Raw genomic sequence first — 23,491 nt, forward strand, 5'->3', positions numbered from 1 at the left:
GTAGTAATAGGCATTAATTAAAAGCCAAAAATATAATTAATGCATCTCTTTGATGTAATTCATTTGTTCGTGGTATTGTGGAAATGTGTGTTTTTAATTAAGTTTATCTGACCAAGAATTCAAATTTTTCTGATCTACAATAAAACTCGGGTTGAATTTCCAATTTAATTCTTAACAATATGGTTCATGAATCATATACAAATCATTTTGTTTTGCAAGACTGAATATTTCATATTCAGATTTAATGTTCTTTTAGCTTTTTAATCTTTTGAATATATTTAATCACTGGAAAAGTTATCTTCCTAAAAGGAGAATAATTTTGTACCTCAAAACTAAGAGTAGGTAATTTTAGTTGTTAAGTATTTTCAGCATGTTTAAGATCTTGAATTTCGACACTGTGAGCATGTTGCCTCCTTTATAGATTGATGTAAAGATTACTTCTTTGATAAATAGATTTTCTTTCTGTTGCTATACAGATTTTCTTTGTGTTGCCACTTTATAAGAACAGTTGCCTACCATGCATTACGAATTTTAGCAGTAATGAGGAAACTAATTAAAATTCAATGAAACTTTGTGTTTTACCTGCTAAAACTGACTGTTACTTTATATTAAAACTAGGGCTGGAATAGTTTAGGCAATCTCCTGTGCCACAGACCTGTTGATATGGTTGCCTACCAGCGTATGAAATTTCCTTTTTTCCCCCCCATTTCTGACATGATGTCCCTGTTGTGTCAGGAATGTTCTGTCCTTGTGCCCTGGGTGTGAAGCGGGACTTGTCCATCTCTAGGTCGGAAGGTGAGAAGGTTTATGCCCAGCACTGTTCCCCTGTTAGAGGGTGATGAACCTCTTGATCTTCCGAGTTGTCTGCATGATGACCACCTGTCTGCAGTCAAGGAAAAAACTGGGATAGCAAAATCTTCCAATCCAGGATGTTCATTCCAGCACACTGAGTGGAGTCCCTGAGCAGCTGCTGTCAGGAGCTGTTCTTGTGGAGTGGGTTTTGGAAGCCTCTTAGCAGAGGGGAGGCTTTGATGGCCATCCAAGCACACAGGTGCTCTGGGCACTAAGCAGTTTGTAGGTTGTGTGTCCAATTACCACCTCATGTGGGCAGAATTGTCAAATTGTTATTTTTTAAAGTGTTGTGTTGTCCATAGTCCTTTTTTTGTGCAGGCAGAGCTAACTCCCAGAACGCAGATCTATGCTTAATACCAACTGTGTCCACACTGTGGGTTGTACCAGTTGTTGGTGTTTTTACCTTGAGACTTTTACCCCTAATTAGGCATTTAGGTCACTGACAAGCTTTCTGGTTTGGGTGCCTGATCAATTGAGGGATAGCCCTGTTTTCAGTAAGTGCACCTGTTAGCAAGACATCTCTTTACAGTTCAAGATGAATGTATGTTTTGATGGAGTTGTTGATTCCAAAGGAACTCATTTCCCACACGTTCTTGATGGAGAAATTGCATTTCAGAAAAGGAAAAAAAACTCCAACACATCTTGCAGAGCCATCTCGTTTTCCTTGATGCTTATTATTATTATTGTACATCCCAGTATTCAAAGGTGTAAATGTGTTTGGACTTGCCCTTGTGAGAGATGTGAATAGTTGGGATTGTTTGTATGCATGAGGTTATTCCATATCAGCCCTGGGATTATGCTGCTGAATGGCATTCTGGGGAAGGTAAACCTACCCTTTTCATCAGTTCCATTCCCATCCTGGTATTCCATATTTCTTACTCTCACAAATTTAGAGTTAGGAAAATGTACTGTCCTTTATTAATCTAATGTGTAAATTGGCAGTGAAGTTACTTATGATGTCTGTCTCCTGCAGTCTTCCTTCTGTGCTTGACAAAGTCTTCCACAGATTTTACTTTCTATGAGGAGCCTCAGCATTTTTTCCCTTGGCTGTCTTAGCATTTTCTTCTCATATTGCTTTATTTCTACTGACAGTCATACAATATCTCACCATGATGAAACTACATAAATATGCCTCCTTTATAGATTGATGTAAAGATTACTTCTTTGATAAATAGATTTTCTTTCTGTTGCTATACAGATTTTCTTTGTGTTGCCACTTTATAAGAACAGTTGCCTACCATGCATTACGAATTTTAGCAGTAATGAGGAAACTAATTAAAATTCAATGAAACTTTGTGTTTTACCTGCTAAAACTGACTGTTACTTTATATTAAAACTAGGGCTGGAATAGTTTAGGCAATCTCCTGTGCCACAGACCTGCTGATATGGTTGCCTACCAGTGTATGAAATTTCCTTTTTCCCCCCACCATTTCTGACATGATGTCCCTGTTGTGTCAGGAATGTTCTGTCCTTGTGCCCTGGGTGTGAAGCGGGACTTGTCCATCTCTAGGTCGGAAGGTGAGAAGGTTTATGCCCAGCACTGTTCCCCTGTTAGAGGGTGATGAACCTCTTGATCTTCCGAGTTGTCTGCATGATGACCACCTGTCTGCAGTCAAGGAAAAAACTGGGATAGCAAAATCTTCCAATCCAGGATGTTCATTCCAGCACACTGAGTGGAGTCCCTGAGCAGCTGCTGTCAGGAGCTGTTCTTGTGGAGTGGGTTTTGGAAGCCTCTTAGCAGAGGGGAGGCTTTGATGGCCATCCAAGCACACAGGTGCTCTGGGCACTAAGCAGTTTGTAGGTTGTGTGTCCAATTACCACCTCATGTGGGCAGAATTGTCAAATTGTTATTTTTTAAAGTGTTGTGTTGTCCATAGTCCTTTTTTTGTGCAGGCAGAGCTAACTCCCAGAACGCAGATCTATGCTTAATACCAACTGTGTCCACACTGTGGGTTGTACCAGTTGTTGGTGTTTTTACCTTGAGACTTTTACCCCTAATTAGGCATTTAGGTCACTGACAAGCTTTCTGGTTTGGGTGCCTGATCAATTGAGGGATAGCCCTGTTTTCAGTAAGTGCACCTGTTAGCAAGACACCTCTTTACAGTTCAAGATGAATGTATGTTTTGATGGAGTTGTTGATTCCAAAGGAACTCATTTCCCACACGTTCTTGATGGAGAAATTGCATTTCAGAAAAGGAAAAAAAACTCCAACACATCTTGCAGAGCCATCTCGTTTTCCTTGATGCTTATTATTATTATTGTACATCCCAGTATTCAAAGGTGTAAATGTGTTTGGACTTGCCCTTGTGAGAGATGTGAATAGTTGGGATTGTTTGTATGCATGAGGTTATTCCATATCAGCCCTGGGATTATGCTGCTGAATGGCATTCTGGGGAAGGTAAACCTACCCTTTTCATCAGTTCCATTCCCATCCTGGTATTCCATATTTCTTACTCTCACAAATTTAGAGTTAGGAAAATGTACTGTCCTTTATTAATCTAATGTGTAAATTGGCAGTGAAGTTACTTATGATGTCTGTCTCCTGCAGTCTTCCTTCTGTGCTTGACAAAGTCTTCCACAGATTTTACTTTCTATGAGGAGCCTCAGCATTTTTTCCCTTGGCTGTCTTAGCATTTTCTTCTCATATTGCTTTATTTCTACTGACAGTCATACAATATCTCACCATGATGAAACTACATAAATAGGGATAATAATTAGTTAAAAAGAGCTTGTAGGTACACCATATAGATGTATATTATTACTTGTACATAATAACATGTTCAAATGTGATACCACAGCATAACATGAAAACACTGGGGTGAAAAAAATCAGTGGTAGGGTTTTATAATGGTTTATTTGTAGCAGACTTGCAGGAATGAGCTGCTTTGTTGATTACCATGGCTATGTTCCTTTTCTTTTGTCTAGTGGTTTATTCATACTCCTTTTGTTCGCTGTGCTTCTCAGACTAGTTGTTGCTGTGAGTGGGGGTAGTTTAGCTTCAAAAGTCAACTGAGGCCATCAGTTCTTTCAAAATGTGATTTGGAATATAAAAGGAGATGTTACCACCTCCAACTACTGTCTTCTTCACTGATGCAATAAAATTTAGGCATGTAATTTGTTGTTGTTATGACTGCTTGTTTTACATTTGTATTAATCTTTGTGTATAAAACTCATTTTGTTGTGCTTAACCATCAGTTGGAAGTAAATAATGATTTTAGGGCATGTTTCAGTGAGAACCTAAAAATTTCCCACTTTCTACTCACTCAGTGAACTAATTGACTACTGAAGTTAATGTAGAAATGCCTATGCCTGCATGTGCTTTGCTTTTCAGATTTTTTTTTTTTTTTTTGTTTTTTTTTTTTTTCCTTTTTTTTTTTTTTTTTATGTTGCAAAGTTTTATACATCTATTTTCTCACCTACCGTGTCCTAGGGGGCTTGGAGTACCAATAATACAGTGAGCCCACCTTCCTGGTCCCCAGACATTTCAGAAGGTCGGGACATTTTTAAATCCAGACAGCTTCCTGGCAGTGCCATTTGGAGCATCAAAGTGGTAAATAACTTGAATTTATTTTCATGTATCCATTGCTGTCTTTCTGCTGTAGAGATTAGTGATGAAATTCTGTCTCTCACACCTTAATTAATCTTCCATTCTGTTACTGTTCAAGATCTCTAAAAATTATTGAAGCTCTGGAGGTTTCAGGTTAAAAGGTGTGAGCTCTCCAGAGCATACACTATGATGGCATTGCCTTGATTTTCAATGGCAAAGAATACTTTGTATTACCCAAATTTTGTGTGTGTTGAGTACATCACTTCTTGTGGTTGGCTTTACGTGGCTGTCAAAATAAATTACCTGAGAAGGAAAATGTCTTTAAGACTGGCATTAAGGTAAGCCAGGCATGGAAAGGAGCAGAGATCTGAAGGATGGCTTGAATTTGTTGCTGTGGAGAAATCTTGCAGAGTGGATTCAAAGTGACATCGTTTTTAGCTGATGGGGGAATAAACAACAACTTTCCTACCTGATTAGGTGGGCCAAAATTGTATCCACAGTGACATTTACTATTAAAAACACCTGAAGTAACTAAAGTAGAATTATTTGGTTTAAGTAAAGGCAAAAAAAAGCTAAGTTATGAAACTGACAAATAACTGTAGCTTCCCAATGATTTAAGTTCATCTCACTTTAACTCTCATGCTACTTTTATTTTGATTTGACATAAGCTTAGCTTTTGCTGCTTTAAGCATTAATTTTCAGCTTAATATTCAGCATTAACATTGATACAATTATGTGCTTATTCCTGTTACTATTTGTGTGAAAATAACAATACTGACACCTGTTCTGAAACAGAAAATAAGAAACTTGTCAGAAGAGTTTCCATGTTAAAAAGTTGATGAGTGTATGTCCTACGTGTGCATATGTATTAGCTCCATAGATATCTAAGGACATTTTTTGTTTCACCTCAGCCTCCAGCAGCATCCTTCCTTTCACTCCTCAAACATCATTGTGTTACATTAACTTGGTGTGTGAGTCAATTTAATTTCTTTTTTCTTTATTAGATGGATGTTAATAAAATTTTAACATTGGGATCCTTCAATTCTCCCTTTAATTATGACCATGAAGTTCAATATCTTCTTTTAAGCCAGGAGTTGGAATATTTGAGAAATACTGTAGGGAATATTGAGCCCACAGTGCTTCTTTCCATCCAAGGAATTCCTGTCTCCATCAGTAAAGACCCTTCATGTCTCTTGGTGCCACAGTCCCCATGGAGCTTTGTTGCTTCCATCACTGTTGTTTTACAGAGCAAATGTTTTACCTTGGTATTAAAAGTATTTTGCAGCACACGTTTGGATACCCCATACTCTGTACTCCATACTTGGGCTGTATTGGCAGCTGAGATTGTTGACAAATATGAAATGCAATAAATAATCTCAGTGCTTTTTTTGTTGTAGGAAAGGTGCTTATTTGTACATGCCATAATTATTGGTTACACAGATTAGAGGCTTTGAGACACATTGTAAAGATATCTGATATATCAGCCAGAATTTGTGGACGTGAATATGTTCTTTTTCTCTCTGGAAATGATTAGGGAGGATTAGGAATCCTCTTGTGCTTAGTTCATTTTGAAATTTAAAAAAAAAACCCAAAAAACAAACAAACAAAAAAACCCTCTAAATTTCAAACTTAAGTCACTGTATGAATAACAGGTAATTATTAGTAAAAACATACTTACTCTCCCAAGGATAATTATAGTTGAACACACTGAATACTCCAAAGCACAACACTGTAACTCTGCCTCTGCATCTTAAATAAAGAAGGGAGAAGAGAAGCTGTCTGTAAATCAAGTGAAGATTGTCTAAGAAAAGCTTGACATTATGGGGATTATTGATCTAAGTGTAATTGACAGAATTAATATAAAAAAACTCTCTCTGTACATGCTGAATTAAGAGAGTTTCATGGAGCCAGCTCCCACTTTCCTTTGTGAGTGGAACTCAATCCTAATAAATTCCAGGTTTCACTTGATTATTCATAGTGTAAGAAAAGAATCTATGATTACCAGTAATCAAGTGTCCAGACCCTGTGTAAAAGTCCCATGACTGTCTGGGCTGACTGTTCAAAGAGAAAAGAAAAATGAATCATAGAATAATAGACATATTTTGGAAACTTTGCACATGAGGTGGGGGGAACTTGTGGGGGAAATCCGTATTTCCAGTTACTCCTGAGCAGAATGTAAACATTCCTGGTTTTGGATGCTTTCTCGCTGAAGATAAAGGTGATCATATTATGCCATGTAAGTAATTAAAGGTATTTCACACAGATTTATGCAGAGATTTAATGACCATGCCCTGGTGTGCTTGCACTCACCAGAAATCACAGGGTGTTTTTTACTTAAGTTTTTCCCTAGATGAACTGAACAAGTTTGAATGCTATGTAACAAAAGAATTTGAGAGGTTGCATTTACATTGTTACCTTCCATTGAATAGGGCCGAGGATCAGGATTCCCGGGGAAGCGGAGACCCCGTGGAGCGGGTCTGTCAGGAAGAGGTGGCAGAGGAAGATCAAAACTGAAGAATGGAGTCGGGGCTGTGGTTATTCCAGGGGTAAGGCCATCTTTTTTACAGTCATATTGCAGTCTGTTAGTATAACAGTTTTACTCAGCTGTAATTTTTGTATTAAAATATTCCATAAAAAAACCAATGAGCTCTACAGAGCCAGGGGTGTTTGATGGAGCCTGGCTGTTACTGGTTGTGATGAAGAACTGGAACACTACAGCTCAGTGGGCCTGGGGCAATTCTGTGCTTGTCTTGCCATTTAAAGACACAACAGTTGGGAGTCTTAAAGTACTCCTTCCATTTCCTTTGGTGCAGAACGTGCTGGGTAAAGGCAGCACTGACTGGAGCAACCCAGAAGGAGAGAGCAGGCTTTGTGCATCAGAATGTAACAGCAGCCATAGGAGACCAGAGCAAAAAGGTTCTTCTAGACTGAGTGGTGGTGCAGGAGTGCAGAACAGAAGAGAAGACATTTCTGCAGTTTGTGGCTTGGGGACTTGCTGGACGGGGGGTAGTGTCTTGGTCTTGGGCAGCCTGTGTTGGAGCTTTCTTTCATAAACCTGCCCATTCACTTAAAAAAAACAAAAAAAACTTTAGGGAAACCACGGCTGTTTAACCTTTTTCAGTTCAGCTCCTCAGTTTGTGTTTTAACTGGCTGCCTCCTGGATTAGCTGCCTGCCCCTCAGTACTCTTAGTGGAAAGCTGGTTTCTATTCTTTTCTTCTATCCATGCCACTCAGTTTCTATAGACCTCCATCATTTCTCCTCCTTTTCCTTCCACTCTTGACTTACAAGTATGGAGGATGCCAGTATTTTGAGTTGTTCCTTGTAGGGAAGCTACTCCATATTTCTGATCATCAATACCAGTTCCTTTGTCATGTTAATTCCCTTACTTTGTGGACATCCATCTGCCATTTTATAGCCCAGCACTCAGCTTCACGAAGTTCTTGTGCAGTTCTTCTCACTTGTCTTTTGGATTTTATTACTCTGAATATCCCAGTCCTGTTGGCAAGCTTTGTCACCTTGCTTCTCACTTGATTTTTCAGATTGCACATGAGTGTGTTGAGCACCACCACCTGTTAGCAGGCAGGCCCTGTCAGATTTTGACTAGTGCTATTCTCCCACATACAAAACTGATAATTTAGTGCCCTCTTTATTTTGTGTCTTTGGCAGTACAGGGACCATTCCTCTTCAGTTTAACTTTTTTTGAGTAGCTTTGGTGAGGGACTTTGCCAAAAGAGTCTGGTGGTGAAGTAAGTGGCATCAGTCAGATTTCCCTGTCCCCAGAATTGCTGACTCTTTCAGAGAGCCCTTACAGATCATGATTTACCATAACTAAAGCTTCCTTGACTCTTTAATGAATTAATACATCAGTGAGTCTCAATTCTTTGTTGTGATCAGATGTCTGCTATTCTGTACACAGCTTCTGTTCAGAAACCCTTGAGAAAAAAATGATTATATTTGCTGTCTCTTTTCTTCAGGAGCACTGAAGTGATTGTAAGCAAGTGATTTCTCACTGAAGTTGATAGTTAAGCTACTTAATACTTGAAGTATTTTTAAAACTTGAAAATCCTGTGCAGTCCTAGTCTGCTCCTCATAAGAAGAGGGATTTTGATTCGAAAAACTTGGAAATCTGGACTGTAAAACAATTTTTTTTTCCCCACTGTGGGCTTGTTCTATTTGAATGTTCCTTGTAAACTTTGATTACCAACAAGCCCTGCATATTTTGAGAGACATCCTTTTCCTTGTGTTCAGAGAGGGACTTGCTCATTTCTGTTTTTATAAAGTAATTCCTGAGACTCCTTTAGAGCTGTGTTTTTGTCTTCTTACATGGAATCCATTTGAGTTTATCACATTTTCTGCTGCCTGTGTAATAATATTTTGGAATACTCAGGTGCTTGTGATTTGAAAAAGGAACAATCGTCTCTATCACTTTTCCCTTTTAAAGCATTGGATGGTCAAGATTCATAAGGAAATTGGTAATTTTAAACATAAAGGATTAATTCCATTTAGGCTCGTTATAGTACCTTAATCAATTGGAGGTATTCACATCATTATTTTGGCATTACAGAGCACAAATCTGTACCTCAAGAGAAGCTGGGGTTTATAGATCAAACTCCTAAAAGTTTTTGTAATTGATCAGAGGAGAGTGATATAGGTAAGTTGCTATAAATACAAAATGGACATCACTCTCCACCTTTTCCTACAGAAATTTGATGCTTTGAGTCATCACATCGAAGGGAGTCCAGAGTTCCAGAGATGTGGCTGCCTTGTGGTAGAGTAGATGGAGTTAGCAATGCCAAGAGCTCAGCCTTTTGCCAGATAAATGTTTGAAATGAGAGTATTTTCAATCAGTTTGCACAAAATAATTCTTACTCAGCATGTGGTCAGTGGACAGCCACACAGATTTGGAAGTGCCTTGGTATATCTTGGGAATGGAGAAAAAGGTGACTACAGGTTTGACCCATGGTCAGTGCTGGGGTTCAGCAAACACCAGCATTGCAGTCATTCAGTCCTTCAAATTCTGCTCTTTTGTATATGCAATTACAAGAACTTTGTGAAACCTGTGGAAAAGTAGGTAAGGGAAATGCTGTCCCTGAAGGTATCAAGGTGTTTCAGGTGCTCTGGAGTTAACTGGTTAGTTACAGCTGCAGTGCTCTCAAATATTTGGTAATCAAAATACATAAAGAATATATTATCTTTTTAGCTGTTTCTTAGTAAATGCTGTTTCAGCAGCTGTGTTTCGTAGGGATTCCTCTGGCTGATACTGTGGTATTTACATTTGTCCCTAGAGTTACATTTGGATTTGTAAAATATTTAAATTATTATTTAAACAAAATTTATCTGTGTAGGACTTACACTGTATTTAAAATAATCCACATATATATAATTGGAACAGCTGGTGAAACAAAGTTGCAATTCTCTAGCATGCATTTCATCTTTTTTATGGAACTGTGCCCTTATATTCCTGGTTCAGAGATAATAGTTGGGCCTATTAGTTTAAATTCATGGACAGCAAATTCTGTATTTTAAGATTCACATGAAAGTCAGAACACAGTTGAAATGTTTCATTTGTGTTTCTCTTCCTGAGAATCTGTATATGAATATGCTGAATTAATAAAGGGCAGGTGAGAATAAAAATCACTTGATGAAAAAAAGAAATACTGTCTACAGTAAGAGCTGATGGATTGGGATCAAAATAGCTGTTTCAAGTTCAGTGCAAGTTTTTGTGGTAAAGATTGATAAGCCTCATAAACTGCTTGCAGCAAGTAACTTTAGAGCTCTTGCTTATTCCTCTAACATACTTGGAACATTAGCTGAACCTCATTTTAGGCAATATGGGACAAACTACATTTCTGCAGTTGCTTTTTGAATTAATATTCAAAAGTCTGTCACTGCAATTAACTTTTTGATAAAAAGAACTTCAGTGTTTACGTGCAGGGAACAGAGCAGACTGGGCACAGTATGACAATTTCTGCTTAGTGATTTTTTTAATTCGAGTATGTCTTTGCTTCCATTTTCGTTTGGAAGTGTAATGGGATAATATGTGAAGGTGAAAAAAGGAGAGGAAGAGAATATGTGTGTAAAGCTATAATACTGATAATGAGAAAACATGAATTAATACAGTAATTTCTGATGGAGGTAGCTTTTTGTGAAAGTTGAAACTGCATGAATAAATATTTGCAAAACTCTTATTTAGAGAATGTTTGATTTTGTCTCATGTCTTAGAAAATGTGGTGTGCTTGCTATTTATATTTTGTGGTTTTTTAATAGGTCACAACCATGGATATTTCATCTAATAAAGATGAGGAAGAAAACTCGATGCATAATACAGTTGTCCTCTTCTCTAACAGTGACAAGTTCACTCTCCATCAGGTCAGGATAATAGCTACGATTTTTCAATTTGTTTCCCTGATCTTAATTGGAAAAAAGTGAATGAATATCCTTGTTAGGAGTTAAATTACATAGCAAGCTAGTTGGATTTTAGTTGCATGTTTTCAGAATGTAGTGTCTGGCACGTGCTGAGAGTCTGCTCTTGTGTGTCTTTGCAGGATATGTGTGTGGTTTGCGGGAGCTTTGGCCAAGGTGCTGAGGGCCGTTTGCTGGCCTGTTCCCAGTGTGGGCAGTGTTACCATCCATACTGTGTCAGTATTAAGGTGAGTGCTGTTGTTCCACACAAAAACTACTTGATTGCACTGTTTTCATATTGTACTTTAATAGCACCATGCTGCCTTCGGTTTTGTGGTAATTAGGGGAGTCATTAACTTGTTAGATATTCATCAGCTAATGTGACCATTATTTGTATGTGACTTATGAAAGACTTTAATTAAATGTCATTTTATGGTATGCATAGCCTCAAGAGAAATTAACCTTTTTGTAATTTCACAACCATAAATAGCACTGATTATCCAGCAGTTGGTTAAAATAACAGTTTGAGATACAAGTTTCAAACCTAGATACAAGCAGCATTAAAAACAAAGAAAAATTACACTGCATCTTCATTTACTTGGGGCATAAGGTTTAGTTGATTCAATTTGCCTGTTGGCTGTCAGAATTGACAGCAGTTGGAGTGGTTAATTAATACATTTTACATTCATTAGTCTAGGAGAGAATGTGTGAAAATTAAATTTGAATGCTGTGAAATGACCTAGCAAGCACAAAATAAGCTATTTACTGCAGTATATACACTGTACACTTTTCATTGGTTGTGATGTAAGTATATCTGTGTAAAAGTGGGATTTTTTTTTAAACATGTCAAAAAACTTTATTTTGCACATACTTTACAAAATGCCATATGCGTATTTCATGCAATTATAATTTGACTTTTTGTTTATATGCTACTCTTGCATTATATATTAATTGCAGTAAGTTAGCTGTTTGCTTCAGATTACTAAAACTCCAGCACTGATCACATCATAACATGAGAGGATCAGGTTTGTGACCTCTTGAGGAACCAGAATGTGCACAAATGTCTGGGACCTGACAAGATGCATCCCAGAGTCCTGAGGGAATTGGCTGATGCAGCTGCCATGCCACTTTCCATGAGATTTGAAAAGTCCTGGCAGTCAGGTGAAGTCCCAGGTGACTTACAAAGGGAAACACTGCATCTGTTTTTCAAAAGATTAGAAAGGAGGACAGTTTCTTTCTGTTTAATCCATTCCTGTTCATTGAAGCTTCAGAAAGTCTAATTGCTGCAGAGCTCCTTGAGATGTGGGTGGTGTGCCCAGAAGAGCGTCCTGAGCTCCACAAGCCAGACCTTAATTTATACATAGATCACACTTCACTGAGCCATTTTCAACTAATTCTCACCTTGCATTTTTCAGATTACTAAAGTGGTACTTAGCAAAGGTTGGAGGTGCCTGGAGTGCACAGTGTGCGAAGCCTGTGGGAAAGCCACGGATCCAGGGAGACTCCTCCTGTGCGACGACTGCGACATCAGCTACCACACCTACTGCCTGGACCCACCCCTGCAGACCGTGCCAAAGGGAGGCTGGAAGTGCAAATGGTCAGTGTATAAGGGAAACTCAATGATAAGTGTATAAGGGAAGCTCTCACCTCCTCTTAAAACTGCTTCTTCATACCAAAAACCACATAAACAGAGACAGACAGAATTTCTCTTTTGAAACGCATAGTGAAAAAAGTTCCAATTTGTATTCATTGTAATCATCCCAGTGTTCAGTTGGAAAAATGAATGGGTGCTTCACCCCAGTGTTCTTGACATAAAACCCTGTAAAAACAATTTGTTTTACTTGGGTAAAACACAAACAGACCAGACCTCTCACATGGTTAAGTCTCCAGATCTCAAAGTGAATGGCAGCTGGAAACAGGAACTCCTTTGACCTGTTGAGCTGTTACAAGAACCCATCTGCCTGCTTTTGCAGTTTCGAGGGAATTATTAATTAAGAACTTTCTCTAAAAAGTACAAAAAATGTTGTTAAACATTTGTGGTTAAACATGTTGTTAAGTTAAAACTTAATTACTCACCTCTTTTTAAGTGGAAGAGATTTAAAGCCACAAAATCGTCTTCCTGTGAACTGACAGTAATAAATCTTTTTGTCTCTTCTGTAGGTGTGTTTGGTGCAGACACTGTGGAGCAACTTCTCCAGGTTTAAGATGTGAATGGCAAAATAATTACACACAGTGTGCTCCCTGTGCAAGTTTGTCTACCTGCCCCATCTGCTACCGCACGTACAGGGATGAGGAGCTCATAATTCAGTGTAGACAGTGTGATCGGTAAGGATTTCTAATATTTCACATGGTTTTTCTGTTCAAGTCTTATTTTAATTTTTTCCCCCTAATATTGAAGTGTAGAGATGAAGAAATGGTTATGTGGTAAAGAACGGTGGATTACTGAGTCTCAGAAGTCTCTTAGTAGTTCATTCCTGGTTATACCACAGACTTAACTGTCTGGCTCTGGGCAAATTAAGTAATCAGTCTGTGCCTCTTCCCCCCTGCCCTGTAAAAATAAAACTAATTTACCACACAGGACTATTGTTGTGAGGCTGAATCTAGCTTGCATTGTATAAAGTAATTAAAATTATTGCAATATAAGGAGAAAATTATCATACAAAAACATACTTGGGAGATTGTTCTATAGAAAGTTCTTTCCTGTGGAGGGAAATAGTTGTTCTGCTCCTCCATATACAGGCTGTAAAACACACCACTGTAGGGGATGCTGTATATGGAAAATCTGATTCTGTGGTTTCTCCCTAAAAGAATTCAAACTGAACAAATATTCCCCATTTACTTGGACCATAGACTGATACTTGGGTCTCTTAAAACACCACCTATTTCCTTTAAATTGTATTTTTTCCCCCACTTAATTTCTAGATGGATGCATGCAATCTGTCAGAACTTAAGCACAGAGGAGGAAGTGGAAAACATAGCTGATATGGGTTTTGACTGTACCATTTGTAGGCCATACATTCCACCAACAAACGGTAAGAAGACAATCGAAACCAATGGCAGGACTGCACACTGCAATAAATAGGTTTGGGAATGTGTTCTGTGCTCTGATGGAGGTTTGGATTGTGGTAGAAGTAAGATTTTTTTTTTTTTTCATGTTTGTTTTAAGGGCTCTTGTGAAAGTGTCTTAGCCTCTTTTGCACTCTCAAGTGATTTAGGCCAGAGGAAACCTCATGGGAATTCTAGGTAGAGGTATTGAAGATAGGGAGAAGCTGCTAAGAGCATTTGGTAGTGAAGGGGTCAAAGGCATCTCACTCTGTCAAGTAGAAGGAAAAAAGCCCAGTTCTCTAAAGTTACATCTACAGAAAAATCAGAAAATTATTTCTAAGCAGAAAAAGTTGGTGTATTTTGAGGCTGAGGCAGCAGTAGCTGTAACAACAGTCTGTGTAAGCATTTTTTTCCATCCTGCGTCATGTTTTCCTAATGCCTTTTCCTCAGCTCTCCCAGTATTCAAGACCAGTGCTTCCCTCCCTAGCTGCAGTCTCAAAAAGAATTGGCCATACTTCTTTATTTGGGAGTTATCACTCCCTTATTAATTAAAATGTGTAATTCCTTCTGATGAACTTTGCACTTCTCTGGACTTGGATACGGACAGCCTTGCTGGTCTGTATCACAGTTCTGTGTAGCAGTGGCACTTCAGGGGCTGAGGTTACTGCACTTTAAGCACATTTACAGCATCTGGTTCTGGTGCTGGTTAATGTTCCTGTGAGTGGCCTGTCATCAGTTAGGTTGGCCTGTGACATGATTTATAGTTATAGTCTTATATTTTGCTGCAAGGGTGATAGCCCAGGTCTGTTTTCCCTGCATGTCAGCTCAGGGAATTTGCTGCTTCAGTTGGCTCCTTTAACATTGACACCTATTCCCATTTTTAGCATAAGCAGATGAAAGTGTTCATATTACCCATTCATTGAGGTATCTCAAGATAACAAGAGGAGGAAGGTACAAGAACTAAGCAAATGTTTCAAGAAAAATTCATATCCCCCAAGAAGTTGTCAGTAAGATTGGTTTTCCTGATCAAGATGGAAGATGTTGTGGGGCTTGAGAGATCTGCCAAGAAAAGTTCAATAGAGCATCTAATGTCCCTCAACACTGTGATGTCCTCATCAAGCAGTAATTGTAACTTACTGACTTGACCATGGAGGTTTATATACTCCCTGCTGGAACACTTCCAAGGAAGTGTCCCATTTTTATCTCTAATAGAAAAATGACTAATGCTTCTGTATTTCTGCAAGTCACTTCATTGTAAAGATCTGCTTTCAAAAATTCAGAAGGGGAGAGGTTTTGTAAGTGGAAAAAGCAAGAAACTTGCAGATACAGCACAGACTTCTGTGTATTTTTATAATAAGCTTTGAGTATTTAAAGCAAAAAGATCCTAGTAAGAAATACTTCTTCCTTTCTCCTGGGAGCTGGCAGAGCTACCTTGTAGAGATAATTAAAGTCCATGATATGTGAGATGGAACAGCTTCACAGGAGGTGTTTCCCTTCCAGGCAGAAGCTGGCCCCTGAGTTAGTCCTTCCTGCACACCTCTCTGTAGTTGTGTTGCTTAGGTTTGGATTCCAAGGAATAGGAACCAGTCCCTTGGGAGTTCCTAAGTTTTCTTTGCAGGTTTTTTTCACCTTTTTTTGTAAGACAAATTTTTCAGCTTATTCTTTCCTGTTTTGACTCAGTATTAAAACTTCTCTAACACATGTACATTTGCACAGTTGCATGTCTGAATATGTCTTTTGATGCATGTTGATAGAAATACCTGCATGTACTTTTATATGAAATGTTTTGGTCTTTCATGAATTCTTATAAAACTTCTCTGAAAAATGTCTATAATTTTTTTGTTTCAAAGTGAGAAGAATTAGTGTTTGATAAACTTAGGGAAATAAATATTAGTTAGCAGTACAAAGCATCTCAAAATGAATCATATTGTGGGATTCTTACTGGGATGGTTCTTGCCCTTTCCATTTGATGTGTCATAGATGTGTGGCAAGTATTATTACAGGGTTTTTAACCACTTTTTCTAGAAGAAACAAGAGCCCCTCAACCTAATAAAGAAACAAAACATTGCAGGTGTACCCTTGGTGAAGAGGAAATGGTTCTTGTGTTGTAGGTATTGAGAAGGAGCTTTCATTTCTCTTTCTTCTGAAAGTGGAAACTTTTTAAAATTTGTAAAAGCTCTTTCCTGTCTCATCATACCTGGTATTCCTAAAAAGTCATCTTCTTCAGGAAACAGAAATAAAAGATAATGTTTTTCTTCTTGAACATACACAAAAATCAAAAGCCATGATGGTGTAGGATTTGCTCCAGTGTACCAGAAACCTTCATTACAAGGTTATTGTGAAATAACCATCTCTGATCACTGTTTTACCAGGTTCCTTCTAGTACTGTCTCAAGTTATAACAAATGTCCCCCAGCATATTGCTGTGTCCTGTAGAGAAATTTATAAATTCTCTTGACTGGATGCTAGGCAGGTGCAGCTTTTCCCCTGTGCTGTAATTCCTGCACATTCAGGGGGGTGTGTGTCTCTCTCATCTACATCAGCTCCTGGACAAGCAGTTCTTGACCATCTACTCAGCAGTTCTGCCTTTGTGTCATTTGCCCTTGCATGTCATATGCCCCATCTGCAAATTTCATCCCTCCTCACTTACTTCCATCCTGTCTCCATCCAGACTCCAGCTTCCTCCTCCCTTGGTGCTGTTTTCACTCCTCTGCAGGATTCAGAGGGACCAGCTCTGCCTGGTTTTCTGTAAGCAGTTAGAACTGAGCTGGGTGCAGTTTCTGAAGCTGCCTGTGCAGTTATTCCTCTTGGGGCTCAAGTAAACATGTTCATGGAGGCAGTGAGGATTTGGTATCACTTACCCCTGTCCAGGGGTACCTGATACTGCCAGTGAGACACACTGTGGCTAGCAGTCTCTCTTGTATCATTTTCATTAAACTGATGTAAATTTTTCTTCATTCTGAAATTTAATTCTGTGTACTTTATAAGATACAAATGCAACATAATACTATGTGTTAAAAAATTAGGTTTTGAAATTTTTTTTATTATTTGGCCCATTTACTGTGTCAACTCTAATGTTCTTGTGTCACTGCATTTACCAAAAAAAATCGCTGTGTCATTGACACAGTTATGCATGCACCCAATAAAGAGTGTTCTGTTAGTGCTGTATTTCTACATCAGCCATTCCACTCTGTCCCATTTGCTGGTTTCATTTTTTCATAGAATTGTTCTTTTCTATAACAGCCTTAAAAATGAACTCTGCTTTCTTTTCTCATCATTGTATTCTGAGCAATTATTTGCTTTCCATTGAGGCTACTAAATGCTGTACAATATTCAGCACATTTAAACCATTTTGCAGATAAGTTTAACAATTTTGGTTAAAATGCAGCTGAATGCCTCAGAAAGCACTATTTTTTCCATTTTATTTTTTTTTTTCCTTTGGATAGGCTTTCTCTAACAGTACTATGCTTTTCTGCTATCCATTTTATTGATTGTAATCCTTAATCTGCACTCTAATTAGCTCCTTTTCTGGAAGTCTGTTTGATACTGTCTTCAAACACTGTTAGTTCATGCAGTTTTTGTGAATGGGTCTCTGAAGGCCTCACCTCTGTCACTATCAACTGGTTTATTTGAGCCTTTCAACTCTATTCAGTCTCCAGAGCTAAAATGGTTCAGTCTGACCTGGATGAGAAGATCTCTCTGTTGTTTGACTTTTAAATTAAGGATTTCAAATTTCTGTTCACAACTGTCTTTCTGATTTTCTTGTTTACCTTAGATTCCAATTCAGTATTTGCTACTTCATTCTTAAAACCATCTTGTAAATTATAAGAAATGAAATGAACAGATGATGTTTTATTCCGCTTTGAATAGTTCTTACAATTGGCCTCTATTCTGTTTTTTCTGTTTTGAGTATCTTCCTTCCTGCAGCTTGTCCACTGTTTTTGTTTCTTTCCGGCTTCATGTCTCTTTCAAAATGTCATTTTCAATTTATTTTCTTCCTTGTCTTTCTCTCCACTGTTGAGTTCAGTTTTTCAGTAGCTCTCATAGGCTCCTTTTGTTTACTAATTGCATGAAATACTGTTTTTCTGTAGGTTGTACCCTCTGCATTAGTTGCACATTACATAAAACTTTCAAAGCGCTGTACTTTTTGAGGACAGACTTGCACTTTCTTTAAATTTATTTATATGCTGGAAAGCATCCTGTATGTTTCATACTCATTCTAAGTGTTACTTGGAAGCTGTTGTGCTTTTCCCCATCTTGTCCTGGCTCCCATGGTGTGTTGTGAGGTGGGAACAGCAGCACAGTGCCATGGTTGATGTGACACACAGAACCCCCACGGGTTCTCTGCCTCAGGGGTCTCAGCTTGTGTGACAGGCACAAAGGAAATACTCCAGATGTTATCTTGAGTCCTAAATTCAGCATGAGTAAGATTTCTAGGCCAAAGAAAAAGGAAAAAAAGTGTGGATAAACTTGTCTCTGTGGTAATGCTAACTGTGCCTGACTAACAGGTTTTCTGATTCTAGTTCAGTGTTTGCAAGATAGAAGCTCCTAATTTTCACTTTACTGCTCTGTCCACGTAATCTCTGTGAAGTCACTACTAATATTAAAGTTTAGTCTACACATCATAGGTGAGTGAAGCATGATTGCAGTTATGTAGTTAAAGCAAAAGGGAAGAGCATTTCTGCCCACTGCTAAAGCAGCCTTGTGTTGCAGGACATTTTGATTATTATTTTTTCAGTCACACTGTTCCCTGCTGCCCTGTAGCACACAAGGTGTAGTTTTTAAGTTGAGTTTCTGCTGTCCATTTATCAATACTCTTAACTGGAATAAGAATTGCCTTATCTGACTTGAACAGGTCCTGTGTTATCTGTTCTCAATACCTCAGTCTTCTCCAAGTGCTGTGTAAGGGCACAGCACAGACACAGTGAGAGCCTCGTGTGCAAAGCTCTTGGAGTGTGCTGGCCCCTCCTTGGGGAAATACTGATCAATACTCACTTCACAAAACCCTCACAGTTACAATGATTAGGGCAGCAAAACCTGAACATCACGACTAGTGTAGAGGTTGCTTTCCCACCCAAAAGACCCAGTGTATTCTTTTGCCCTTGGTCCAGTAGAAGGAGATAATTTCTCATTGAGTTCAGTGCTACTCCAGTGCCATTCTTGGCTTCAGGAAATTGGAGAACTTCAGTTTCTATCAGGCTTCTTTTGTAGTCACATCTGTGACGCTGAAAAGCACTTTATTTTAAAGGTGCAAGTAAATTATTGTCAACACTATAAATTAGCTAGTTTAATGGAACTGCTTGAAGGAAAATTGATAGTTTCAATTTAAATCAAGTCACCATTTTTAAAAGTTGAAATTATTTTCCTTATATTTTTCAGTGCCTTCTTTGGACTGTTGTGATTCATCAGTTGGAGCTCAGATTATTTCAAAATCAAAAGAACTAGGTAAAGAATGGAAATGCTTAATATCTGATCATTTAGAGTACTTTAAGGGTATATTTTTACATGAGACAAAAATTCCTTTTCCTGTGATTTTGTAACACACAGCATTAACTATCCTTCAGTTACCACAGCATGCTTTCTATTTTTTTTCCTCATTCTCTCTTCTTTCTTCTCTCTTGCCTGCCATACCTGCACTATAATAATTACTTTAAATTATGCTTTGATCCTACAGTCTTAGCTGCTTGCCTTAATATCAGTGGTGATAACACAGTGTGGCTGAGTCAAGCATGTACACAAATGTTTACAGGCTTGAGCTGTTAGGAGGATGCAGCTTTTCTGTATTTGTTTGGTTTGTGCAATCCTGACAAGCCTACTCACAAGTCAGTCTTTACAGTGATAGCATCCAGCAGCTTCTGTCATGTTAGGACAGCTTCCATCAGATCAGAGGTTTTTTTCTATTTGACACCTGAGAGAAGGTTCTCCCCTCAAATATTCAATCTGAAAAAGAGTGTGAAATGTTTTTGAAGCACACTTTCAAGTTCAGTGTAAGAAGGCAGTCAAGTGGGAAGAATTTGTTCAGAACCAGCTGTATTGTCAGATGTTACATGAAGAAATGTTTTTGGTTAAATGGAACAAATGTTACTATATTTGTGTGTTTTCAAAAGCTGTGTTACCAAATCGTGATTTAATTGGCTCCAGAGAGCTGAAGCATCATTGCAGCCTCCTCATTATTAGGCAACTCCCTGAAAGTTCCCAAGCTTCCATTTGCAGGGCCTCAGCACAGGTGGCAGGGCCTTTCTGCATGGTGAATTAAAGAATATTAGAGCTTATCAGTGGACTCAGTTGTCATTTAACAGCTTGAGGAGGAAGCAGTCTTGCAGGTTTTGGGAAACCTGTGTTCTACCCACAATTTCCTTTTTGATCTTGAGCAGCTCACTTGATACAACTTGGGTTTTTGTCTGCCTGTGAAATAGGGCTGATAACTTCTCTGAGTTACCAGGAGTTCTTGGAGGTTTAAGGTTTTTTAATAAGATGAGGGTAAAGTGCTGAGGGCTGGATGGGGGCCTTGGCTGATAAGCAATAAGGACCCAAAGTATGACTTGGCACAGTTTTCTGTGGGTGCCAGTAATGCAGAAATACCCTGCAAGGCACCAATTTCCATAATCAAATTGTTCTTTCTAATGAGTCCTTGATATAAGTTGTTTCATAGCAGTGTAATGGATTATTGCTGGATTTGACATCAGACTCTAAATCATAAAGCTGTAATTGTAATGTGTAAGACGGTGTCTGATATCTCTGGTTTATTTATTCCAATTTCTTCACTCACGGGTCAGCTCCATACTTGTGGATTATTAACTCTTGTAAGTGCTATTCCTAAAAAAATCAAAGACTTGTAAATTAAAAGAGTTTTATATTGCTGTTATGATTCATTCAACTTTTATAGACCCACCGAAGACATACACCCAGGATGGAGTCTGCTTGACAGAATCCGGCATGTCTCAGTTACAGAGCCTCACTGTTACAGTACCCAGAAGAAAACGGACGAAACCAAAGCTTAAACTGAAGATTATAAATCAGAACAGTGTGGCTGTGCTTCAGACACCCCCAGATGCCCAGTCAGAACACTCAAGAGATGGGGAGATGGATGACAGTAGAGGTAGCAGTCTACTTTTGGCATGTCTTGTAGCTTGGAGTGTTGCAGTACCTGTGTGTATTGCAAATATCCCTGGGAGTTTTTATTACACTGATACTCCTGTGTTCTGTACAGAATGTTTTATGGAAATTTCTTGAACAGTAGTCATGGCTCATTGTCCATTTCAGGAATTTTCCTTTGTTCTGTTTATGGGACATCTATCTTACAGGAAATTCACCTTTCTAGGGCTGCCAGCACTGGAAATAGGAGATGATTTTTTGTGTAATCTTTGGGTTACCTGTAAGAAGCGTTGCACACTCACAGTGTACAGGTGTACTCAAATCCAGTGCAAAGTGTTTGAAAGTGTTGGCTCAGCAAAGCAACATCTGTATCACTGAGAGGCTGGTACTAAAATCAGGTGGGAAAGTGGAGTAGTTCTTTGCTGAGAGTAGTATTTCTCTTTTCTGAAAGAAGTTAGGTGAGAGTCAGTGATCATGGCTAGCACTTGCATGGTACAGCACCATTGTCCTTGCCTTGGTCTGCCTGTGCATGCTGAGAAGGGTGATGGCACAGCAGGTGTTAATCCATGGCCTGGGACAGGGCTCCTTCCAGTGGCAGGTGACAAGTCATTGCATTGGTCATGTAGGTGTCTCTGGAGAGGAACTGAGGCACCCCCACCTCCCCACAATTCTGTTACTCTAACACTGCCTCGTTAATCAGATCAAATGTCATAAGAAGCTGGGTAGTTCAGCCATCAGTGAAGTTTCAGTGTTAACTTGTTGATAGAAGTATTGTTCCTGTTGTTTGATGAGGACATTCTTACCTTCTGTTGTTGACTAGAATTATTACTTACTAAAAGTAGCTTCCTTTTATTTCTTTATAACCTTTTAAACAGTTTGTTTTTCTTTCATGTCTTTCAGTATTCACAGGGTTTGGTACATCATCCTAGCATTACAAGGACTCTGAAATTTCATCTCATATTTTCATATTCTCCATCAGCTGGGTTTTTGAAAACAAAAAATGCTTTTGAATTTGGAGGCAGCTAGTCACTTCCCTTGTTCTTCTTCAGTGGTTAATAATCTTTACTTTTAAAAATGTGTGCCTGTTTTCTATATGACTTTTTCTGACTTCTTTATCTGCTTGTTGGCTTCTATAAGTGGTAGGTCTTTTCCAGTAGATAACAGGATATATAGATGTGATAGCAGGGTATGAAAGGGAGAGCCAGAGTGTCCACAACTTCAATTTCAGTTCTGATCACCTTTTGTTGCCTTTTTTAGAGATAAAGCACATTCATGTGTGTGATGGTAACAGCACAGTGAGTACATGGGAGATAGGCTGGATTTCCTTGAAGCTCTGGGTGTGTAGGGCTGTACTCTGGAGAAGGGATCAGTGTCTATCTCCAAATATCTGGAATTTTTGTATGAGCATCAGCATGAATAAAGCTGTGCCATGGCTTTGATTGGAGTAACACAGTGTAGTAATTCCAGGGAAAAGGAAAAAACCCTTATTTTGACTGTTGACATTCCAGGTGGAAAAAAGAGGCTTTATCTGAGAAAAGTGAGCTCGTGGAATTTCGTTACCATCTCGTCTGTAGGCTTGCATCAGGTTCAGCTTTCATTGGGTCTTCTACATTTTAGAGTCCACTTGAAATTTTGAGCTTGCTTTGGGAGCTTCAGCTTGATGGCCTTTGCTCTCCACTGGCTTTGTTGGATGAGGTCTTCATCAGTGGGAGAGTCTGGGCCATGGCCTAGCCTGTGGAAGCGTGAGGGTTACAGTTCTGCTGCAGCAAAAGTGGTGTGAAAGAGTCCAGCTCTGTTTTAACAATATTTCTCCCTCTTACAACTGCGTGGGGTTTTACTCATCTAGAATTATATACCTATATCCAAAGCAGAACATGAGAATTCCAGTGTGTTTTCAGGGGTGAGAGCATATTTAACATTTCAGAAGGTTTATGATAAAATGAAGATGCAAGGTCTTTTTGGGGATACCAAGAAGAATTTATTCCCTCTCTCTTCAACACCAAAGGCTTTTTCATGTCAATGTACTTTACATCTGTTTCTACCCTGCTTTCCCACAGAATATAAACTTTGAGTTGTAGTCTTCATCTTCAAGGCTGAGTAATTCCTTGGGCTGAATTTTGTATTACATAAGTCAAATTCCTCTTCATAGGTCAGTCTGCTTTCAGTCAGTCACACAGCTTCAAGTCATGAGCCCACTACACTAGAAGTCATTACACTTTGCTTTCCAAGTGCAGGCTGCAGTTGTTGAGTGTCTTCTCAATTAAAAAAATAGTCCTGTCAAAGAAAACTGAGGAGGACAGTGAAGAAAAGGGAGTATATCTTGGTAAATTGGGTCCATATTCCTTGATGGAATAGCTAGAGATTGCTCAGACACTTAGCACAAGCTTCCAAAGGAGGTACCAAAAACTTTCTCTGAATTACATGTACTAATTACAGCATTCATATGCTGGTTTTGTCTATACATCATCTCATAGGAAATGTGTGTATAGATAGGATGGGTTTCCCAAAAATGGCCAGGGATTATGATTGTCTGTCACCCTTTCGAAAAAC

At 38.7% G+C, this 23,491-nt stretch overlaps 1 protein-coding gene across 15 annotated transcripts in view; it reads left to right on the top strand.

Moving 5' to 3' along the window:
- Positions 1-23,491, top strand: part of KMT2C (lysine methyltransferase 2C) — a 189,260-nt gene that overhangs the window by 113,720 nt on the left and 52,049 nt on the right. For 11 of the 15 annotated variants that reach the window (XM_041408287.1, XM_041408291.1, XM_041408290.1 and 8 more), the window contains 9 exons: positions 4,283-4,402; positions 6,829-6,945; positions 10,668-10,769; positions 10,946-11,050; positions 12,218-12,399; positions 12,963-13,127; positions 13,725-13,834; positions 19,226-19,291; positions 20,733-20,945. In XM_041408287.1, coding sequence (XP_041264221.1) covers positions 4,283-4,402; positions 6,829-6,945; positions 10,668-10,769; positions 10,946-11,050; positions 12,218-12,399; positions 12,963-13,127; positions 13,725-13,834; positions 19,226-19,291; positions 20,733-20,945 — 1,180 coding nt within the window. The remainder of the gene's footprint in view (positions 1-4,282; positions 4,403-6,828; positions 6,946-10,667; positions 10,770-10,945; positions 11,051-12,217; positions 12,400-12,962; positions 13,128-13,724; positions 13,835-19,225; positions 19,292-20,732; positions 20,946-23,491) is intronic. The other 4 variants (XM_041408298.1, XM_041408295.1, XM_041408297.1 and 1 more) reach the window with 4 other exon arrangements.

The sequence above is a fragment of the Onychostruthus taczanowskii genome, unplaced genomic scaffold, assembly GCF_017590055.1.
Source record: "Onychostruthus taczanowskii isolate IOZ18803 unplaced genomic scaffold, ASM1759005v1 scaffold3, whole genome shotgun sequence".
Classification (NCBI taxonomy): domain Eukaryota; kingdom Metazoa; phylum Chordata; class Aves; order Passeriformes; family Passeridae; genus Onychostruthus; species Onychostruthus taczanowskii.